The sequence below is a fragment of the Lipophrys pholis genome (assembly GCF_963383615.2).
Source record: "Lipophrys pholis genome assembly, chromosome: 13".
NCBI classification, from domain to species: domain Eukaryota; kingdom Metazoa; phylum Chordata; class Actinopteri; order Blenniiformes; family Blenniidae; genus Lipophrys; species Lipophrys pholis.
The window spans coordinates 10,243,263-10,264,354 of NC_137632.1; the positions used below are offsets into that span (position 1 = coordinate 10,243,263).

Below are 21,092 nucleotides of genomic sequence, written 5' to 3' on the forward strand. Positions count from 1 at the left end.
TGGTAAATATTTGACACCGGTTATTGTGTGACGGTTTGCTGGAGAGTTAAATACAGATTGATTGTTGGTAAGATTACTCGAGAGAGCGGCGTGTTTAAATAGTGGGAAGACTGAACTGTTTGGACTCACTACCTGCATTTGTGCTTAACAATTCCCTTTTCCATGTCCTGTTACCACACCAGCACATGCCACCCTCATCGGTCTGAGAGCCAACTTTCAGTCTTTGAAGGAGCCACAAATGAGAAGTGAGTCTTAATAAGAAAACCTGTGTGACACCAGAAGGTTTAACCAGTTTAGTGCTGCACCACATAGTTTGTCTATTTTGATAGTTTCTTTTGTATTTGCATTCATTGTGTTCCTAAATCCACATGTATGAGGTTTCATAGGTTGTGTGTGTAGTTTTTACAGTGTGGACTGGCCTCCCCTGCAGCAGCAGGCCTTTTCTGTGCAATATGTCTTCCTTTCAATTTTTTAAAAAGGATTTGTGATATAAATGAGTGGAGGGTAAAATTTTACAATAATTCATTAAAACACATTTTTAGAATTAAACTTTATGTTAGGGAAAGTTTCAAAGAAGCTGCAGTGAAAAATAGTGGTAGAGTAATTATTGTATAAAGGATTAATTGGTTCATATGATCCTGGTTTACAAACCAACACTGAAGAAAACCAAACCGGGAGGAAGATTAGTTCTGGTTTGGTCACATAAGTTGATCAGTGACTTGCCAGACTGTTTCAGCTGCATGCAAAATACATGCGAGGACATTAGTGAACTTACTGAAGCTGTGTCTGCTATCACAGGCCAGACTGTGAGAAACTTTGCTGAACAGCCGGCAGATATTTTCCCTTTTTCATTTTTAATGTCTATTCACATCCACATTGTTCCACGTCTTTGGAAAGACTCGATCATTGTGTCTCTGCCAAAGAACAAAGCCCCAACGCCCCTTAATGACTTCAGACCTGTAGCACCAACCGTTTGCAGGGAGTCCAGGATAAATCAGGTTCAAGGTTCAAGGTTCAACATCAACTTTAATGTTCCCAGGAGGCAATATGATGACCAGCCAGCCGTATGCACGCTTCTCAACCTCACCCACTCTCCACTTTTAACTGCATCCAGCCACACACGGTATTTTAGCAGCTGACTGACCGCAGGTTTCAGCGATTCAACGATTACTATCAGGTCATCAGTTCAGTTAAGTGTGGATCCACCTGACACGAGAACTCTTTCAATCCAACGGCACATTGGACGGCTCAATAACTGTAAAGTGTGTGTATTGTACGAATTACATTTTCATCACAACATGAGGTATTCATTCAACCAAAATTTACACTGAGCATGTGCGGCTCGGGAGCAGGTTGTGGTTCACGCTCGGTGAGAGACGGCCAAACCTGTCATACTTTAAAGAATCTCTGGTTTAAATAGTTGTCAAGTACAAGGGACTTGCTCTCTTAGGGGCTCTGGGTTGTGGCTGTTCCTGATGCACGGACATTCGTAAGGACAGACAATGGAGTTGGAATGCTATTCCGGTTGACTCTCAACTATAAAACTAGAAAGCTGTTCTCAAACAGCGGCATTTTCTGTGGCTCCGAAAACTGTTGTTGTGTAAACGGTCACCCAAAACGTAATAAAAGTTTAGCGTTTTCACCTGAGACCATTGTGACGTAAAATGGAATCCTAAGCTAATATTTCCCACGGAGAGTTGCGTTGCTCAGTCACCACTGTGAGCTATGGTGACCTGGAGAAATGAACCTATGAGCTGAAGGTTTCTGGTTGGATTTCCACTGTTGGTTCAAGACCCCTCATCCCAGCAGCTTCCCCTCGAGTTACTCCCCTGCAGCAGCCCACTGCTCCGAGTACATTTAGTTAAACAACGGATGTAAAAAAAAGTATCTCTACTTCAGAGGACCACTTTTAGGAGGACCTAACAAACAAGACGTTTCTCACTGGGAATGTTCCTGATATGCAGAGGCACATTTATCAGATGGCGTGGGACACGAGTGCATTTCGGTTTGATTGTAATTATTCAGTTGTTCTTTGACGTCCCACATTTTTCTCAACCTTCCTTAACAGCTTCATGTGCTCCGAGAGAGAGAGAGAGAGAGAGAGAGAGAGAGAGAGAGAGAGAGAGGGTGAGAGACAAGGCAGGAATTGTTCTCACCAGCAAAGAAGGAAGTGGAAAAGCAGCTTCCTCTCTGTGTAATGCTGAGCACTATGGGAGGGAGAGGAGAATCGAAGTGCATACAATGGAGTGAGCGCAGGGCGGAGGGCAGACGGGAGGCGTGAATGGAGGAAGGATGTAAGAGTTGTGTGTGACTGGATGCGAGGATCTGGATGAGAGCGGCCGAGGTTTAGGATGAGTGTCTGGAGTTCAGATGACGTGGGAAACGAAGAAAATTCCTCGACTGTTGTGCATGTGTTGAGTTTCACTTGATTGATGGACCCACTTCCCCACAATATCCAAACTTTTGTTTGTTTTAAGAAGCAGCATTTATTGTGGCTTCCTTGCATTCAAATGAGGTGTGAAAGAAACTTTTTCTCACTGCTCTGGGAATTTGTGCGAAAAAGTTTATTAATTATGCTCCCATTGTGACATCACAGGCCGTTGCCCTGCTCACATAGACAATGAGAGACTAAAACATTTTTCAGTTTTCATTGAAGAACAGCTTCATTTTCAGACAGAAATGTTTTTGAAAACATGTAAAACACCAGAAAACAATATATTTTGCATGCCAGTCCACTAATTGGTGCTGTTTATGTAATACAACTACCCAAGCGCACACACACACACACGCACACGCGCACACACATGCACACACGCACACGCACACTCTCTCTTTCCTTGTCATCAAGCAGATTGTTTATCAGGAGCATTATGGGATACTTCCATCTCCACAGAGGGTACAGCTCTGTTACTATTTCTCTAAACTCTTGTTATTAATCCTGAACCAACTCAGTCATCCTGACGGCAACAACAAACATGTCTGAATGTAAATGACGATATCGCCAGCCTGTTTCCACAGTACCTGTGGCGTCTCACCGTATTTTAAAAACAATAAACTCTCATTATGAGACACATGTTTGTAATTTATCTAAACTGCTTTGTTGATGCTTCTTTCAAAAGCCACTGACGTCCAAATAATAGAACTGATATTACCTTTGGAATGAGACTGACTAACAGGTCAGCCACTGAAAGAAACTTATACCACACGTACGTGCTAATCTTTGAATGAATTGAATGGATTGAAAAAAAAAAAAAAAAACACTGCTGGTTTCACAATGTTTTTCTAACCTTATCTAATGTGAGATTTCGGCTGCGACGTGTCTGTTATCATGAGTGCAGAAGTTTGGCATAAACTTACTGAAATGGATCAAATCTTCCCAGGACAGCAGACAATGTCAGCGACGGCATATGTGACTTAAAAAGTTGTTCCTGTTAAGTATCAGTGAAATTATCCCTCTAAAGTGAGCTTTAGCCTCAAGAACCATTTCTGTTATTAGTTGATCCATCATTTGATCTCAGTTCCATTCACAATGACGGACCAGCAGCCATAAAATCCTCGGTGCAGAAGGAGTTGGTGTCAGCACTCAATGGCCCTCATGTCAGGATCTACCCTGCTTTCTATCTGCTGTATGCTGGGATCCACTCTTGCTCCCCACCACCCTCTGCAGGATAAATTAGACGCCTGAAATGGATGAAAGGTTGTAGCATTCTTTATCTATTCTCAGTTTACACAATTTTGTTACACTTTTGCAGAGGTAGGCAGAGTATCCACATATTCTGTTCAAGTAAAGCTAGAAAGAAGGCATCCAAAGAAAATTACTAGACTAAGAGTATTAAAGTACTTTGACAGTTAGGAAAGTTGATGATTTTAGTCTTGCACATTTATATCACCTATGATAATCTAAAAAAAAAAAAAACTAAAAAAAAACATGTGGGAGACTTTGTATTTTTTAATGAAGGTCTCAGAATTACTTTAAACAACAAAACATATGCAATCAGAATGTTGCAACACTTTCAACCATAAAAAAAAGGTTTCTCAGGGTCATTATAGATCTGATAAATGTGTTACTTCACATCGGTGGGGATTTCACGTTGGCTGTTCATTGGATTATTGGAGATCCTGATCCCTCCAACCATCCTTCTGTCAATCCATGTTTTATACTGTTTTATCTAACTGAGCTTTATGGGGGTTGGAGCTCAAATACATGTTCGTGGATGATGGGAAGAAACCAGGAGGAAACCCGTGCATGCCCAGGGAGAATATGCTAGGTTTTTTTGTGTTTCATTCACTTCAAAAAGTCCTGAGGCTGAATAACATCTAGTTTACTTTTTAGCTCCATGTTGCTGAGAGCAGTGAAAGTGGGTCAAAACTCTAACTTGTTAAACCAATTCAAAAAGCTTAAAGGCTCTAAAACGTGTCATGACACAAATACATTGTGTTCATATCAATGATATACTTCTGTTGAAATAAAAACAATGTCTTTTAAGATTTGAATTTAAGCTCTAGAGTCGAGGTTCAAGTTGTTGTTTTTTTTATCAGCGCTGGGAATCATCCTGTCGGTGGATTCTGAAACCTACACGGAAAACCAGGACAAAAGGAGGATGAAAGCAAAGAGGGTTTTAGAACAAAACATGTATCTGGGGTGATCGAGGTTCAGAGAAAGGCAGATTAAGAGGCGACACTGCGGGTGCACATATTGCTTGGGGCAGGAAGAGCAGACTGAAGGGCTGGAGGTAGATTTGAGAGGAGGGTCACACCCTCTTTGTCCCTATCAGGGGAACTCATGGCCAGACACAGGATGATTTCATGCCTCGGGGTCCTCCAGTCAGCCAGCTGCCCAACACAATGTTATCTGCGGATAGGAGTGCCGGCACACACGGTCAACCATCCGCCACCCGTGAAACTTTCTCACATATGTTCGGAGGGCAATAATTTACAATTTAGTGGCGTTTACTCACATGGATCCATGTCACTTTAACAATGACTAATACAAGCAGGAAGTCATAAAACTCATTGTAAAGTTTAGAATTTCTTAAACACGAAAACCACTTATGATTGTGTGTAATTTGTCACATCAGCTGTAAAACTTGATCTTCAAAAAAAAAAAAAGATCTAATAACAAACAGGGAGAAAGGAGCTGCGTTATAAACTCAGATTTCCTTCCCATTGACTTTGGCTGGTGACCTCATGTCGCACATCGACGAGTCCTGATGGAAAATGCTGCCCCCTCGCTGACTATTTGTGTCGTATTAAGAAGTATAGATACACACCCTGCGTCCGTCCTCAGTCATCATACTGAGAGAAAACACAGTCGCTGGACAAAGTCAATCTGTTCACACGCGCAGGCACGCATGCACACACACATCGCCCGTCTGTCCACATGTCTGAGTCGGCTGGTGGTCTTGTGTGAGGGGTCTTGTCGGTGTCCCTCTTCCTGCGTTTGTTGGGCCGCTCCTTCACCGCGGCGGCACGCTGGGATGCCGAGAGTCCGTGGTGGCAGCAGAGGGGAAAACATGGCATTAAGGGTCGGCGCTTCCTTCGGTTCTCTCCACATCTTGATAACCTTGTTCTTTCGTAGGGTGGGAGAGGAACTGACATGGTCCACTGCATGAGGTTTGTTTGCTTTCCCTCAACATTTAAACATTAAATAATCTTATAAAAACTCCAGCAATCACAATACTGATAGAGGATTTGGAGCCTCATTGCTGCTGCATAATCGAGGCCTGAGGGCGAGTTTCACTGCAAATATTTGGATTTGATACACTCCACAGGTGTTAATACAACCAGGGATGATAGCCTGGTGCACCTCGACAATAAGTCGTGGCTGCAAAGCAGAAGAAGAAAGGGACACAGATTTGAAGTTTTGACTCTAAAGGTCACAAAGAACAAACATGCAGTGGAGCAGATGACTTGATTTAAATGTGGTGACTGAAAGTACTGGGATAGCTGAAAGTGCAGGTTGAGTAAAGAAAGCAAATTACATTATCGCATTTATTGACTAGATTCAACCCTCCTTAGACTGTAAATTAGTTTGTTTTTGTTGCATTTATGAGGTTGGAAATAGTCCTGTGCAGATTTGTATACCTATGATCAACTACAATCAACAGATAAAGCTGGATTATATATTCTCATAGAAATCAGATCAGCGGCGGGAAAAATGTTGTGATTTAATACAATCGTCAATAAATTCTTGTTTAAAAATAAAAGGCTATTTGCAGGCAAATATTTGACACATTGCATTACACATATAGTTTCTGCTACGAGAAGACTCATATTTATTCTTTGATTTCGAGATTAATATAGGAGTTTACTGCCTTTATTAAATGAATTGGTTTTGTTAAAGCCCATAAAATGGATTCAGAAATATTAAGAGTATGTACAAAATGTAAAATAAAGGAATGAAGTCAGTTTTTTCACGACACAACTACCTGAAACGAGAGTTACATACATAAAAACACACACACGCCGTCCCACCACATGAAAAACAAGAAACAAACATGGAAAATGATCCTAGTTGACAGACATAACTACACGTGTGCGACCCATATATGCATCCGTTACCCATCCATTCCTGATGCGTCCTGTCTGGATTTCAGTAGCTCAGATTGTGAGAATTGCAGCTGACACAAGTTTAAAATAAAACGACCAACGGCCGATCGTCTGCTTCGTCAGCTTCTCGCAGTCCCTCACCTGTTGGTTCAAAGCTTTGTCACTCCATAATGAGCAATCGGCTGGACTAATCGTTTACCGTCCACGGCCGCGTTCTTTCGTCTGTGTGACAGCAACAGTTTAATAATAACCTACAGCTCTCACTAAAGATAGTGATGAGAGGATTAAAGGCACCCAAATTGCTTGCATGGAAACAACTTAACCTTTTCACTCCTATCCTGTCTCTGCTGACAGGAACTGACATGCACGATTCGCTTGAACATAACCTTAGAGACATTAATGATGTCTAGAAATGACAAAAAAAACGTAGTTACTCTGGAAAAAAACAAGCTGGAGCACACACTCGTCGCACGTTTGTTTGATAATTCTACGGCCATAAAGTCTTCTTTATGTCTAACATTCTTCTTGTTTTGAGTGAATGGACCTCAGACATTATATATGGTCACCATAGACTAAAAACACGACATCAGCAGATACTTCAAATCAAGAGTTGTACAGTCCATGGATGGATGGAAGCTCTATTGATGCACGCCTATAAATATTACTCTTAGGATAATTTTTTTTTTGCATTTTTTTCCCCAGTCCCACAACATGATGCAGTGCCTCATCTTGTGTGCAAACATTTGTGTTTTTCAGCTTGTGTCATGAATTGAATTGAATTTCTTATTTAAATGGCCTCCATTCTACATTTTACCGCCATGTAGTTTGACAGTAGAGCAGATGGGATGCACTGGATTACCCACATGAGTTATCGGGTGTTTATGAGACTGAAATGGCTGTTCAGGAGCACAAGTCCAGCAAGTTTGCATCACGAGCGTGATGGCAGGCGAGGATTTGGCAGAAGAGCTGTTACATTAACGCGTCCTGACAGACTGGACATTTTCCGTCAGACACTGAAATACGCAGCACCGCCCTCAATACAGCTCACATAAACACATGCAGTCGTGGTCTCTCTCTTGCTCTCGCACTTAAACTGACCATCACACGCCACACACACACACACACACACACACACACACACAGACACACACACACACACACACACACACACACACACACACACACACACACACACACACACACACATCTTGACACTAAATCCTGGCTCGACCAAAGTGAAATGAAGTCGCGGAAACATCACCACTTTGTTGGAATCAGCTTCACGCTGCTTGTCTGTGTGAATAGTGTTCCACTTTTAAATCCATCCTGACGAACAGCACACTGGAAACGTCAACGCAGCATTTTATCTGAGGAAGACTACGTAATTAGGAATTAGCAACAGTGTTTTGATCCTTTCAAAAAAAAAAAAACTGTCTGAGGCCTGAAGGGATGCGAGACGCTCTATTGGCTTTTGTTTATGCACTTTAAATTGCAACCGTTGCGAGATGCATGCTGGACAAATATTCCTGTGTTACGTTGAGGAAAAGCTGCATGGTGAGAAGGTTTTATATCGCTTTTGTAGGAGCAAGATAAGACCGATCAAATGCAACTACAACACATAAACATGTAGATATATATATAAAATGTGGTTGGGAATAGAGTGAAGGTTGCAACGCCAGACCGTTGACCAGACGTCTTTGAGAGTTCTTTTAAGATCCTTTCTACTCGGTTGCTTGTGCTATTTTTACATTCAACATTTTATCTGAACCCTGGTTGTTAAAGAAAAATAATTTAGCCATTCAGATCACTGATTAATCCGTCACACGGGTGAAGACTGAATGAATGAGCAAGAGTAAAATTATGGGTGGTTTTCCCTGCATGAAAGCAAAGGAATTACTATTTAATGGAAAAGTTTAACATTTGGTTGATCACCATATTTACTGTCCTATATAGTGGTATAGTGGTCTAAGACGCTAAGGTCACAAAGGTGATTTAATCGTGCACTTTATGCATATAACAAAATAAATGTGAAGGGTTGGTTTTGTTGATCACCAGTGGTGTAATTCTGACTACAAATCATACCCAGATGCTTCAGCACAGAGGCTCATAGAAGAAAAACTATCAAATCAAATGGAGCCCTCAGTAACAGGAGACGGTGGACGTCTCCCACAGCAGGGACAGGGAGGACATTCACACTTCAAACAAGAAGACCCATTGAGCAGGTCAGCAGGTTGAAAAGTTACTGTGTTAACCACAGCACCACTATTCTCAACTCTCATTAAAATAATTATACAGCACAGGAACTTCATGGTTCGTTTGAACAAAGCAGTATTTCGTGACTATAAATCTATTTTCCACTCAATAAATCATTACAAAATGAGCCTTTCTGAGGTTGACAGGAATCATTTTCAGGCGTGAAGATAAGCTGGTTATCTACTGGTGGTATTTAATTTGTCCTGTGATTTCAGTGAGATTTCTTCATTTCAGCAAAGGCAAGTGAGCGTATCCTGACTTGATTTGAAAAAGAATCAAAGGGCGATAACATTAAAGGCATGAAGCATAATCTGTCCCCTGACACGTCAGAAGAACCAGATCCGTCTCTGTGTTTGTCTACATCTCCTAATTACCACCATTGGAATGAATGACCCTCAGCAAGGAGGCGTTAAACCATTATATAACGCGTGTCTGTGGGCAGACTGAGAGGCTCAAACTGAAACTTAGACCACGTAAACAAATGGTAAAACAGGAGGAAACACAGGATAGAGGATCAGGATGAGCTATTTTAGTTTTGTCTGTGACTTTTCTGTGAGAATCCCAAACTTTGGCGAGTGATTTCAGATTGGAGCACGAGATTTGAGTGGAAACATCGTGACCCAGAAATGAACAAAGTAGTATTTTAAACCGAAACCATATGACTGCTTGTTTTTTGTGTTTACTGGACTAATTTTAGCATCGAACTTAGAGCTCAGTTGATCTCCACAAGCGACAGTCATCATTCCAGACATCGACCCGTCGATTCAAAGCAGACGTGTCAGACTAATTTTAGTTTAGGGGCCAAATTAACACTCGGGGGGGCGGGACCAGTAAGATAATAACATATAAGAACAACTCCACATCTTTTGTTTTAGTGCAGATAAGTAATAGTACATTTTCAAAATGTCCACATTCATTCAAGTATCTTCTTATCATAGCTTGAGTTTTGTCTTCGATGGTGACCTGAGGTGTGTCGTCAGTTTGAAGATACAAACCATCTGACTGTACTACTTTCTCTTGCCTCTGTCCAGATGCTGCTTTTAGGCGCTGTTGCTCCTTCACCCGAGACACCAACTTTCAGATAATTAACATACAATATTTAAACTTCAACAAAGCCCCCAAATCTAGAATCCTACCAGGGATATTCTGGCTTTAAAGCCTAAACATTCCAAACATTACTTCATTCATCACTTCATCTTTATTTAATGAGTATATGCAATTAAAACTTAGCTTTTGAGAGGAATGTTTGTACTTTGTTTAATTGTTGTGTTTTGATGGTGTTTGAGTTTTGGTAGTTGTTTTTTTTGCTTTTTTATATTCGGATTATGGAATATGATATTATATATTTGTGCAAAAAAAAAAGTGTTTGCCTGATTGTCTTGTCAATTATAAATAAATCACTTTGTATGGTATCAGAATGGAGGAAGCTACAGGTGTAAAGCTTCATTGAATAACAACTAAAAACTGGAAGAAAAAAAATGAATTCACTCAAAGATTACATGAACTGAATTAATAAGTCGATTGTATTTGTATTAAAGAGTTGTGCTGAAAGAAAACCCTGAACCAAGACAACAGAGCCATTGACCTAAAGTGCCACACAGTAAATAACAGCACTGGAAGTCGACTCCGAGCGGAATTGCCATTGATCTCAGAAAACAATTCTACTTCCCCTCCAGTTACCGGAGAATGCTTCCCAGCAAAAAATAGAGCACCAGGGATGTAAGGAGCAAGTGGGAGTGGGGAGAGGAAGAGGAGGAGATGGAGGAGGAGGAAGGGAGAGAAGGGAGGTCTGAGGGGAAAAGGCTCTCCTGTGATGCCCCAGCTTTTCTTTGCCAGGCCCCTGTGAGGACTGACGGCTTGGCGTTTGGCACCACACGAAGCTCGGATGCCACCCCGGGGAGGCGGCTCCTGTTTGACGTTCACGAGAAGAAAGTCACAAGGAGATCTCCTGCTCATCTCCTCCATCCACTGACTTTAAGGAGGATCTCTTCTCTTCACGTCAGGAGACACATGGGATTTCTCCACCTCATCAGAAACAGGCAAACTCTCCTGAAGCGGAACAGCAGGTAAGAAACGCAGACATGACACCGAGTGTGCAGATTTCAGATGAGTGAAAACACCGAAAAAAAAGGGATGCAGACACTGTGACACATGCTGTGAGCATCCTGTAACAACAGAGAACTCACAAACAGAGGAGTCTCTGAGGGAGAGATGATGTGTTGAAGAGCAGAGGCGGCGGAGTGGGAGGCCTGGCATGTGTTTGAGCCCCTGTCCTCCCCGGCAGGTAAAGCTGTCAGCTCCCTCTCATTCTCCTCATCTCACCCTGCCTTTCCCTCTCGCTTCCGTCCCCATAACTCTCACAGGAGACAAACACACTCAAACAAAGTGCCGCTCTGGGGACCTTAAAACACAGAGCCACCAGCAATGTGTACATACTGAATGGGGACTTTGAGGAATTGTTATATCAGCGCCGTCTCGGGGGCTGGAGGTTCAGATTTTGATTTAAAGCTATCACAAACATGCCCCACAGCTCGCCGTGTCATTAGAGATGATTTTTTAAAAGCGTATTAACCGCCTGGACGTTGTCATTGTTAAGTGCTGACAGTAAAAGAGGCTGCAGACCTTAGATGGATCTCAAATGTGCCACCTGTTCTTGAAAAAACATACACAGTTTTGGTTAATATCATTTTACTCATGAAATGAAGGTAAACGTAACATTTAATACTTCACCAAAAGTAAGAAAATAGAAGTCTGTTAAACTTGTGAGAAGTATTTAATGTTAATGCTCAATATGGTGGGGTCATTTCATGCTTTCTTTGCTTATATTTTAACTTTGTATTCCTAAAGAAGAACAAAGTACTACATTTAAATACTTCACAGGGACATCAGTCTTCACAACTACAAATTCATAAATTGATGTCATTCAGTGCGAGACAAAAAATAGATTAATAAAAAAAAAATCAATGACGTTCAAGACTAAATAAAGAGTCCATGACGAATCTGCTACACACAGCCACAGAAGAGATGATATGCATTTACTCAACCTGAGGCTATGTCTCTGTTTTTACTGTTCGGCCCTGAAAAGAGCTCTCATGCTGAAAACTAGTCGGCTTTGTTCACACGAGACAAGTGTGAACTCCCTTCATCATCATAAAATACCATTTATGCATGAGTTTAATATCATGCAACAAGCTTGAGAGAGGGGCCATTTTCCATGAGTGTATATCACCGGCTGTAAAGATTCTTATCGAAATCAAAGGAGTTAAAACTGCCAAAAGAAGAAGAGATCAAACATTCGATCGGTCATCCTCCAGAAATAGCAGCTATCCGGGGATTTCTTTCGGGAGTGTGGGTCAGGACTTTGCTCCACCAAGCACCTTGCAGCTGTCTGGCCTGAAGTCTAAAGCCATTTGCAGCTAAACAATAGATCATAACAGGACTGTGGGTCTGTGTACAGTAGTGGGCAGATGAAGAGCCAAACAGCCATGTAGGGTAGCAGGCAGCACGTCGGTCTGCTGGCTCCTGCTGTTGTGACTGATGTAGGGCAGCATAGATCCACACCCGGGTCCACCCGGGGTGGATGCAGGTGACCCACATGAGAAGGGGACATAGTCTTCTACCCACGGGTGCAGCATCAGATTGCGGGTCGCTCTACCTTTGCTCAGTCACTCCCGCTAAACTTAAACATGAGCATCCTTGATAGTAATCCCAGGAAACCACATGGGAGGGAAGAGCACAGCTCCACTGCAGTGCTGCACCAGGCAGCTGCTGCAGGATCGACTCGCCACACGTGTGAAAATTCAACTTCAAAGCCGCGCTGCAAATAGAACTCTTGAACTTCAAGCGGAGCCGGGACGACCCGATGTGGCACCCTGCGCAAGATTTTATTTGGCACCCTACTCCAGCGACGATTTACGTCCACTTACAAAAGAAACGGAATACAAAATAATCTGAAACACAACATGAAATACCCCTTACCAGAATCAACATCAGACAATTTAAATAGCCAGGTTCTAAGATACATTTACATGATGCAATATGAGAAGTGAAAACTATTATAACTATATACGAAAGGTCTTATTTGGTAGCATCATTTGTGGTGTTATTAATTAGGTATAGCTTTACATTTTGAATCACTGTGAGCTTTTCCAGTTTTGATATAATTAGAAGGGGAATGTTTCCCCCCCAATTTGGTAGCGCCCCCTCGAAGCCACAGCTCCCTTAGCATTTACCTATATTACTTAATGCCAGTTGGCTCTGACTTCAGGATGTGTGACGAAGATGTAACTCTAAACTTAAAAAAAAAAAAATATATATATATATATATATATCAACATATTTAGTTTCCTCAGCAACTTTATAAATTGAATCAGAATTCAGAGAGTAAAAATAACCAGCACTGAGCTCGATAACCACAGTCCAGGTATGTGAGGCATCCAACATGTCTATTTCAAGAGAGACCTACAAACTTCAGTTCAATGAAATTATGTGGCTGTGTCTGTGTTCTCGTCATGTTTTGCTGTTTGCTGTTTCACTAAAATGTTTCTGAGAGATCACAACACACACTGTGTAAATCTATCTCTCACTCGAAAAACCACTGACATCATCTTAGAGGTGCCGCCAGGGACTTCATTTATTCATCATGAATTCAAATCAGCTGCTTACGAGACTGTAGGCTGCTTCAAAGGTTACACACAATTCTAATTAGAAAGACGACAACACCTGGGGCACAAATAAAATTCATAAATAGCATTGCATTCAATGTAGAAAACAATTATTTAAAAGGTTTATTGCTATGATAAGTGAATAAATCAGCATCGGCAGTGGGCTGCCGCAGTGTCACAGTAAGTTGTCAGCAGTGGAAATCAAACTTGCAAACTTCTGATTCTAAATTCAATCCAGCTTGAAATGACAAAGAGTGATAATTCAGAAACAGGAACCAAATATGTTATTACAAAGAGAAGCGAATTAATTTTCTTCTGTTTTTCTGACCAAGGGTGGAGGTTAATGCCGTAGTGTGTCGATCCTTACTGGCATCAGTACTTCTGTCCGAACAATCGAATACCAATGCTTTCATTGTCAACACAGTCAAAGTTGCAGATAACTTTGACTTGTTTTCAGACTTTTTTTTAAACATTTTTTGGTTTTATAGCATCACAATGCAAGTAACTTTTTATTGTATCACAACTTTCATCAGTAATTCAATTAAGAGTGAACAGCAAACAAGACCGGTGACAAATGCAAAAGTGTTTTTTAAAGTATCAAAAACAGGCTAAAATAACAGCTGGATGTAAAAAAAAAAATGAAAAAATTAAAAAAGGAGGGGTGCTGTTAAAGATGCAATGTGTGTTTGAATTATCGATTTATTTAGTGGAAGGCAGCAGCAAATAGAAAACTCCTTATTTTCAGACACTCAAAAGTTGCAGTTGTTTTACACATCATATCTCAGACACAGTTTTACAGTAATACATAAATGAAAATAATAAACTAAACCAACCCTATCAAAGTTTGACACGGATGTTTTTATAATATGTTCATGCAACCAAAAAAGGAGCTGGACGCAGTTATCTCCTGAGACCATCAGCACAAACCCTCTGGTTTGCCTTCAGTGAATCTGCCTGACATATTCTAGTGTGACCGAGTTGACCGAAGGCTATAAACATCACTCCAGAGAATCAACAAGTCATATTTCTGTGTTTTATGGTTTCCTGAAATGATACATTACTTTGCCAGGTATTGCCGTTTTAGAAGTAATGTGACTGAGATCATATCTCGGTCACACACAATAACACCACGTACTTTAAAGCATGACAGTGTAAATACGTTTCCCTTCCACGGACCTCAGTCTAAACACGCGCCATCAGAAGGAAGCTGGCCACAGAAAATGTATATTTTAACATCTACTTGCCTGTGTGCTTTTCGAGGACGACGCAGAGCAAGCGCGGTGTGCTGCTCCGGGAATCTGTCAAACACAGCTTAGTGCTTAAAACGCAGATGGAAGAATGTTTAAATCAACCCTGCCCCCTGTTGTTACCCGCCTGTGAATACACTGCAAGCTGAGGGGAAAACCAAGCAAATGATGGATAAAGACAGGAGGCACAAGTTTATTGAAGTCATCACATTTATAGCAAAGTGTTTAGAGGAGGAACTAAAACTGAGAAAATGAGCGATGGAGCCACGGTGTTTATCTCTTATTGTTTGTACTACACAACAATTACAAATGGCTCTCGAGTGACGGAAAGAGACATATATAGAGAGAGAGATGTGAAACCATTTCTAAAATGTGCAATATAAGCACAAATCCAGGGTTTTTAGGGGCCTTGCGCTCTGCCTTGGCCCTCGCTGAACCCGGAGCCCGAGTCGCTGCCCTGTACGGCAATGCTGAGGAGTGTCCGACGGAGCAGGGGGATTTATTATGTTGTTGTAAGGAACAGAAAAACACACAGTACTTTTCCTGTTGGTCTGCAGTGAGTCACATCAGCAGCCATAATTTTCAGGGGAGAAGGTAGAAGCTGTTGCTGCATGGCTGCCGTCCCAGAATACAGCTCAGTGTCCGTGCATGCACGCCTGACTGGAAACCCAGTGAGTGGAGGGTGAGTCGACCTTCACGCGGCGTGTCTGCGATGAAGTCATACACACACTCCACTTTCTCTATCCCGATAGCCGGTATAGTTCATTACTTCTCCGCTGCTCTGCCGCCACGATTATAAACACATGTGACAGCCATGATGGTCTACAGGCAAACCAGAGCTCTCAACAAAGCTCAATGAATCGCTGTAAATCCCTGGTTATTGGGACGAGATGAAGATGTGATGAAGAGCCGAGAGGAGCTGCCACAGCAAAGCGCTTTGCTGGAATACGTCCGCCGTGACCTCTGTCCGTCTGGCTCCCTCTCCTTTTAATACCTCGCTCCTTTTGTCCTCCACACATATTGCTTGACTCGGTTTCCTCCGAGAGCAGGAAGAGGTAGTTGAGGGAAGGAGACAGAGGCTTTAGACAGCCCATCCGAATCCCTCTTTGTCTCCTCGTGGCAGGGAAGGAAGCCTTCCTTTCTCACCACTGAAAGCATTTGATTCAGTTCAGTTTTATTTATATGGAGCCAATTATGAAATTGCCACCTCCTGGTGCTCTACGCTCAAATGATGAGCAAAGAAAATCCAGCAATTCCACGTGAGCATGCGACAGAGGAAAGGCAGACGGGATTAGAGGGACATACATACGAGAGACACACAAAGTTATTTGGGGGAAAAGAAAGAAAGTCATTGCATCAACCGGGTCACCCAGCCTTCTAAACACAACAGCAGCTCAACTACAAAATGGATCAGGGAGTTGACAACAAGCCTTATGAAATGTTTTCAGCCTCACTTTGAAAGTAAAGACATGGTCGTCCCCCTGAATAAACCTGAAGTTGGCCTGAGAGCCGGAAGCTCTGCCTCCCATTCTGTCCGTCCAGGTGAGGACAGCTTGTTATTAGAATCAGCTGACAACGGTCATTAGTCTGTTTTCATGAGCGACCGCCTGCCATTGTGCTGGCTGGACCCTCTCGCCCTTCCTCCAACTCTCAGCCTGCCTGTGGTTTGTTTCTGCCTAAGATCATCAGCTTTATCCGTGAAGCGATTTCAGGCAGTTGCCCCAGTGGGATACTCACCAACTGGGCTCCAACTATAGCAGGTATTAGTAGCCTACTGGAAAATAAACACAAAGACCACAGAACCTCTACTGAGCTTTAGGCGTGGAGAGAGTGTGGTTGTTTCCTTTGTTGTTTCCATGCTTCCTTTCCTGTCTGTCTGTGCTTTAGAGATACAGAGCACAATGCTTTGAGCATATATATATATATATATATATATATATATATATATATATATATATATATATATATATATATATATATATATATATATATATATATATAAATATATATATATATAAAGCCTCCGAGGGAGGGGTAGAAGAGTTAGACAGATGGTCATGCGTGTGGTCATTTCGACCATCATCATCTCTCTCATTCTCACATAACCAGTGTCAGTGTCAGCCAGGCAATTCAAAGCCTGCTCGTTGGACTGATCACACACTTCCTTTGGAAGCTGCTGCTCACAGAATAGATTCAGGAAGAGATGAGAGGTGGTAAGAGACACTTTCAATGCCCTTTTTGGATTTTTCTTGCCGCCCTTGTGATTATTACTGTATATCGGCGAGCACCATTAACAAAACTGTTTTGACGGCTTTCGAGTAATGTTTAGATGGTTTTTTTTAAAAACTTCTCCCAGTGGATTATTTACTGTAAATGTGTCAAACTGTTACTTATAGCCTGTTTCCTTTGTGTCATGGCTCATCTGTTTTGAAGCTCTAATTGTTTAGTCAAAGCGGGAAGTAGCCATTCGAACGTGCAGCACTCAGAAGTCAGAGGTCACGTCTTGATGGAGTTTGATGGGTTTTTCAAAGCCCCCGCTGATTATAGTCATTTATGGCACCCGTAAAGCCGTCTGGTGAGCTGCCTTATAGGGTCATTCTCGGCTCAGACCCGCCGGCCGGCCTGTCACTGCCATGTTTGGGTCTCGCCCAGACTCTCACACGAGTCAAGAGATGAAAAGCGCACACTTTCACCCGCCGCGTGAGGAAATCAGACGGATGCTCGCAGACAGACTGGGATCTGTCGGAGGGTTTTCATCATCGCGGAGAGGACAGTGGACATCAGAGCTTTCCGCTCCGTTGTCCTGAGTGAAGTCTGCTGGCGGTGCGCCGCGGGCAGAATGAAGGCTGTGCAGCTCGGGCCAGGTCACAGAACTGGAAGGACAAAGTCTTCCAGCTCTGCTCTGACTTGCCCCTCAGTCACTGTGCCGCTCTCCTCTCTGTCCCTCTGTTATTCTGGAAACGGTCAAGAGGGAATGTAAACACACATAATGCAATATTTAATAACATTTTGAAACAACCTGATTATTTACACGACAGAACATGACTCCTGAACTTCCTCTCCTCTGTGCTCTCTCTCTCTCTCTCTCTCTCTCCCTCTTTCTCTCTCCTGGGAAAATGGTTGTTCTCATGCCACAGCGACCAGTCCTCAAGCAATTCACAGACGTAGAAGCTATTTTTATATATAATATGTCACACATACACCCAGGTCATCCCATGGAGCAGGAATTCATTGAATTCCAGTGCTTTCTGACTGATTATTTGTATTTCTCTTTTTCCTCTCTGCCCCTCCTATCCTGCTGTTTCCAGTGACTTCCCCTCCTCACCCTTGCTGCACCCTTTTCCTCTCGTCCCTCTCGGTTTCCTGTGTCTCAGGTGCGTGCTCGGACTGTGAGCCGTGATGGGGGACTGGAGTCTCCTGGGGAACTTCTTAGAGGAGGTCCAGGAACACTCCACCTCAGTTGGGAAGGTCTGGCTGACCATCCTCTTCATCTTTCGCATCCTGGTGCTGGGCACGGCGGCGGAGTCCTCCTGGGGGGACGAGCAGAGTGATTTCCTGTGCGACACCCAGCAGCCCGGCTGCACCAACGTCTGCTACGACAGTGCCTTTCCCATCGCCCACATCCGCTACTGGGTGCTGCAGATTGTCTTCGTCTCCACGCCGTCGCTCATCTACATGGGCCACGCCATGCACATCGTGCGCAGGGAGGAGAAGCGGCGGAGGACGGAGCAGGAGGAGAGGGAGGCCAGGGGGGAGGACGGAGGAGACCTGGAGGGGGAGAAAGAGTATCTCCAACAGAAAGAAAGTGGGAAGCAGAGCATGTCGAATGGGACGGGCCGCGTTCAGCTAAAAGGGGCTCTTCTGCAGACCTACATCCTGAGCATCCTGATACGGACAGTGATGGAGGTGACATTCATAGTGGTGCAGTACATGATTTACGGGGTGTTCCTCAGGGCGCTCTACCTGTGCAAAGCCTGGCCCTGCCCCAATCCCGTCAACTGCTACATGTCTCGGCCCACGGAGAAAAACGTCTTCATCGTCTTCATGCTGGTGGTGGCCGGCGTGTCTCTGCTGCTGTCCGTGTTGGAGCTCTACCACCTCGGCTGGAGGAGCACGAGGCGGTGTCTCCGCAAAAGGGCCAACAACAGAGCGGTGACGGTGGCCGTGACTGCCGCTCTGGAGCCCAGCAGCCCGCCGCAAACCTCGGCCTCCTGCACCCCGCCCCCCGACTTCAACCAGTGCCTGACAGCCCCGAGCTCCATCAACCCCATGACCTCCATGGCCTCGCATCCCTTCAACAACCGCATGGCGCTGCAGCAGAACTCAGTCAACCTGGCCACCGAGCGGCATCACAGCTGCGACAACCTGGAGGACGAGGAGGACTTCCTGAGGCTGCGATACGAGAACGCACCTGTGGAGCTGCCGAACAACTGCTCCAACAGCTGCTCGCCGCTGCCTCTGCTGCACACCGGCTACATGAGGGACAAACGGCGCCTGAGCAAGACCAGCGGGAGCAGCAGCCGAGCGCGCCAGGACGACCTGGCGGTGTAGATTCACACAGGTGTGGAGAGAGTGCTGGACCTTCAGAACCAAAGAGAAGAGCCGGAGAGAGATCAGTTTACCAAGATGCAAAAAGGAGATTTTGACCACAGACTACTATGCAACTTTTTGGCACTACAGAAAATGGACTTGGGGTTCACGTTACCAAGTAGTAACGGAATCTGTGAACACGTGATGTGAACTTGAAGTATGAGCTTTGTTATGAGATGTTTTCTCTCAAAGATGAAATTACTGCCATTTTTTTCTTCTTTTTTTTAAACTGCAAAACAAACTGCAAAAGACGAGCGATGAGAACAGGGTAACAGGTGTGAAGCCTGACTATTGCACATTTTATGTTTTACTTTAATGACAAAACTGAAGGAAAGACATAAGAACAACTCGATGCATGGTGCTTGCTTTCGGAACCTTTAGGGAATCATTTCACCACATCACAAAATATCACATATCAACAATCAAGAGCCACTAAGATTAGCCCATGACTTGAGACGGATCAGCAATGCTTTCCTCTCGAGAAAGATTAGACAGGGAATAAGTTCAACCAAAGACCTAAAATAACTGTGAAGATTATTGTGGAGTTAAAATAGTTAAAGTGCCTTGTCAAGGGTGAAACTAAACAATGTTGAATATAACACAGTTTGTGTGTATTTTTTTCAAAAGCCATGGTCCAGACTGCGGGTTTTGTTATCCTGCTCACCTGGTTGCACTACAACTCGTCAACAAGATGGAGCTGAGGAATAATAACTTTACAATATTAAAAGCACAAACATTGAATCAGTCTTTTATTAGCTGTCAGGAGATGTTTTTTTTTTTTTGTGTATTAGTGAAGAGAGAATGTAGGCTGTTTAAGGGTTTTCTTCTTGAAAGCTGTTCAGAGAAAATAAAGGCAAGGATGTCCTGTATGCACAGATTTGGCCACTAGGTGGCACCAATGCACTTGCATTTTCTATGTATTCTCCCAGGAGCCATTGTATAAATACTGGAGTTGTTTCCAAGCTTTTTTTTTTTGTTGATGTCTATGAATGTACATTATTTCATTTTCAGTGTCTTGTTCTAATCATCCAGGTGGTTTATAACCACACAGTTGTAAAAAAAACCATCCCAACCAACGGAAGTGTGGATCCTGAATATTTCTTTGCATAGCAGATATATAGATTAGAAAATAAAGTAAACATGTACAGCTAACAGTATATACACCGCAGTTTTTTGGTTTGTTTACACTCCATGCAATAAACAACACACCTAACCCATCAACAGATCAATAAATCATCAATTGTTTAGTCTCCTTTGTTATCTCCGAGTGTTTTCTTGTATGTCTTTATCAATACACTACCTGATGCCACATCTAAACCTTTAAGGAAAAGAAAAACTGTTCAGGCGAAGAGTCTGCAGGATATAAAAATTGCTATCTCGTTTCTGCCTGCATTTTGCAGTCCGTCGTCACCAGACAGGACCTGTTGGAGACAGATTGTGGAAGATGAGCAATATTTACACAAACAAAGGCTGTCTGGGTGTCTCTGCCAAGGAGCTGAATGCTGCCATCCAATCTGATCTGTCACTCGCTGAAAAACTGAAATGGAAATGGAAACTACCAACAACAGTTGTTTCTATTTTGAGCATAGTTGGGATGATGACTTCATATTGCTGTTCAATAAACTGCTTCCCTGTCTTGGTAAAATACCCACGGGTCAAACAAAGTCAACATGTTATGTTTTGAGAGACTTGCGATTCCCTGCAGTGCTCCTGTAATAAAGTTGTCTCGATAAGAGGAGAATGCATGTGGAGATTGTCCTTCAGGGTTGCGTTTTGAATCTATCATGGG

At 43.0% G+C, this 21,092-nt stretch overlaps 1 protein-coding gene across 2 annotated transcripts; it reads left to right on the top strand.

The window, feature by feature from the left end:
- The first annotated feature begins 10,617 nt into the window (after positions 1-10,617).
- gja5a (gap junction protein, alpha 5a) lies at positions 10,618-20,562 on the top strand. 2 transcript variants are annotated; one of them, XM_080479044.1, is made up of 2 exons: positions 10,618-10,868; positions 18,022-20,550. In XM_080479044.1, the coding sequence occupies exon 2, from the start codon at positions 18,113-18,115 to the stop codon at positions 19,262-19,264; it is 1,152 nt and encodes a 383-aa protein (XP_080335170.1). In that variant the 5' UTR covers positions 10,618-10,868; positions 18,022-18,112; the 3' UTR covers positions 19,265-20,550. The 2 variants fall into 2 exon arrangements, with proteins under 2 accessions (XP_080335170.1, XP_080335169.1); XM_080479043.1 differs by lacking the exon at positions 10,618-10,868 and adding an exon at positions 16,810-16,926 and having other exon boundaries at positions 18,022-20,562.
- Positions 20,563-21,092: the final 530 nt, after the last annotated feature.